The 2569-nt window shown below is 36.4% G+C and overlaps 1 protein-coding gene across 1 annotated transcript; it reads right to left on the bottom strand.

The window, feature by feature from the left end:
- Positions 1–231: 231 nt before the first annotated feature.
- LOC145164025 (uncharacterized) lies at positions 232–1152 on the bottom strand. Its single transcript, XM_079082755.1, has 2 exons — positions 457–1152; positions 232–360 (listed from the first exon to the last, which is right to left on the bottom strand). Exons 1-2 carry the CDS (start codon positions 1150–1152, stop codon positions 232–234), a joined length of 825 nt encoding a protein of 274 aa, XP_078938881.1.
- Positions 1153–2569: the final 1417 nt, after the last annotated feature.

Genomic DNA, 2569 nt, shown 5'->3' with positions numbered 1-2569 from the left:
AAATAACCATCTGTTGTGGGAACCGGTGTCGGTCCCTATAAGTCACAATGAACCAAATCAAGCCCATTTGAAGATCGTTTATCAATAAGAGTAAAAGGTAAACGCTTGCTTTTGGCTACTTGACAAGATGAAAAAAATCGTAGGTTTAGGTAATAATGAAGTCAACGAAAAACAACCAGTCTTATTTAAAACAGAAAGGGTATCAAAAGAAACATGACCTAATCTAGCATGTCATAGTTCTAGAGATGCACGAAGTTTGGAAGAAGTTGAAGCTGCAAGGAAAACTTGATGACCATGTTTGAGGACATAAAGCCCGTTGTCACATCTACCTTTTGCTAGTATTGCCTTTGTTTTGCGATTCTGAATATTAAAAAAGGGATTAGAGAATAACACATCAACCGGTGAGTCTTAGGTTAGTTTGCTGATTGATAATAGATTCTTGGTTAAATTGGGAACCACAAGAACATCAGATAACACAAGATTGGAAGGTAAAGTGGCAGTACCAATGTGAGAAATAGGAGAGACTTTACCATTTCCAAAAATCACTTGTTCATGACCGGTATAAGGAGAAGACGAGTCCAAGTGGGTGGTAGATGGTGTCATGTGCGATGTAGCCCCTGAGTCAACATACCAATCAGGAGAGTGATTGGTGATGTGGCATTGAGCATGGAAAGCTTGAGCAAGAGTTTCATCGGGGGCATTATATTTACGAGCAAAGGATGCAAGGTCAGGGCAGGAACTTGCATAGTGACCATTTGTCTGGCACAGTTGACAATGTGGTGGTCTTCTACCGCGTCCCCTACCACCAGAACTGGAGCCACGACCTCTACCTCTATAAGTAGAGCCACCACGAGATGATTGAGAAGATCGTTGTTGTTGAGCTGTAAAGGAAGCAACAGGTGCTGATTCTTGAAGTGAGGCTAAGAACAGTTCATGAGATTCTGCTTGAGAGACAAGATCAAGGAACGTTGGAGCAGGCTTAATTGCACGATAAGTGACAGAAAAGTTCTCAAAGGAGGAGCCAAGACCAATAAGAAACCAGTGGGATTTGTCAAGTTCATCCACAGGGTGACCAATTGCTGATAATTGGTCACAAAATGATCGAAACTTAGAGATGTATTCAGAGATAGAAGAGTTACCCTTTTTAGGCATCGAAAGGAGTCTCTTAGGGTTTGCATACGTTCATGAGAGTCATGACGATAGGAACGCTCAAGTCTCTGCCATACTTCAGAGGCAGTGGCGAGTCAAATAGTTTCCGCCATGGCTGTTTCAGTCAAGGATGAGTGAATGATTAGGAACGCACGCTGATCATCTTCAACCCATTTGGCATAGGCTGGATTAGGAACCGGAGGAGTGGCGGCATCAATGGAGACGATTGTCTTGGCAGGAACAGGATGGGTGCCAAGGATGTGATCTGAGAGTTTTTGGTAGGCAAGAAGGGGGATGAGTTGATTGCGCCATATCAGGTAATTTGAGGGGGAAAGTTTCACAGTGATCATGTGAAGTATTGTGTTGAGAGAGAGAGAGAGAGAGAGAGAGAGAGTAGCATCAGAAGAGGAGCCGCCTGTCATGATTGGGGGTGAAGAGAAGGAATCGTAACCCTAAGCTGATACCATATAAGGATTACCCACAAATAGGTAATCACGTATATATGATGTATATATAGTATAATGAATAACAAATACAAACTAAAATACACGGATTATGTTATCTAAAACTATACATCATAATATTTGAATATCACTTGTTCTTATCGCTAATAATTCCAAAGAACAAGGTTGAGATTGGTAGCTAATCAGTGTTCTAAAAATCGACTTAACATGTTCCTATGCACTAGGCCGTAAGCCTCTTACTATCAACGATTAATGCTAGTTGTTCAAGTTAGGCGGAGTCAAACTTTTCAAAAAAAAAAGTTAGACACTCAAAAATTTTCAAAAAAAAAAAAAAAAAATCCGATTAGTCAAACTTATGATATTGGGTGACTGAATGATGATGATTGATGACTAAATTTGTTAAAAAGATCCTCAATTAGTCTAAAAGATATTATATATATGATGATTTAAGTAATTAGAGGACTCAATATGCTAAATTTTATGGAAATTACTTATTTTGTTAGGATATATTTAATATTCCATTTTTAAAAATAAATTCTATTATTATTAAAGGTCTCCGCCTAGGCAATGATTAATCCCCGCCTAGACCGATTAGTCCTTTAACCCCAGTCGACCGTCCGACTACCACCTACCGACTTTTACAACCTTGATATATATATATATATATATATATATATATATATATATATATATATATATATATATATATATATATATATATATATATATATATATATATAGAACCAAAATAAGTCGTAAAACCATAGAACCAAATTATTCACCGTTTGATGAATTTATATTCATTAAGAATATGATGGTAAATGGAAAATATTATTCAATTAAAAAAGAAATAACAAAATATATTTAATCCTACAAAAACTAAGATTTATTAATTATATTTAATTATTATCCAAAATAGTAAGAGATCATTAAAATATAAGTTTATGTTCTTTTCA

The sequence above is a fragment of the Lactuca virosa genome, chromosome 3 (genome assembly GCF_052849685.1).
Source record: "Lactuca virosa cultivar CGN04683 chromosome 3, Lactuca_virosa_CGN04683_v6, whole genome shotgun sequence".
Classification (NCBI taxonomy): domain Eukaryota; kingdom Viridiplantae; phylum Streptophyta; class Magnoliopsida; order Asterales; family Asteraceae; genus Lactuca; species Lactuca virosa.
This window is presented reverse-complemented; position numbering and strand designations above follow the sequence as displayed.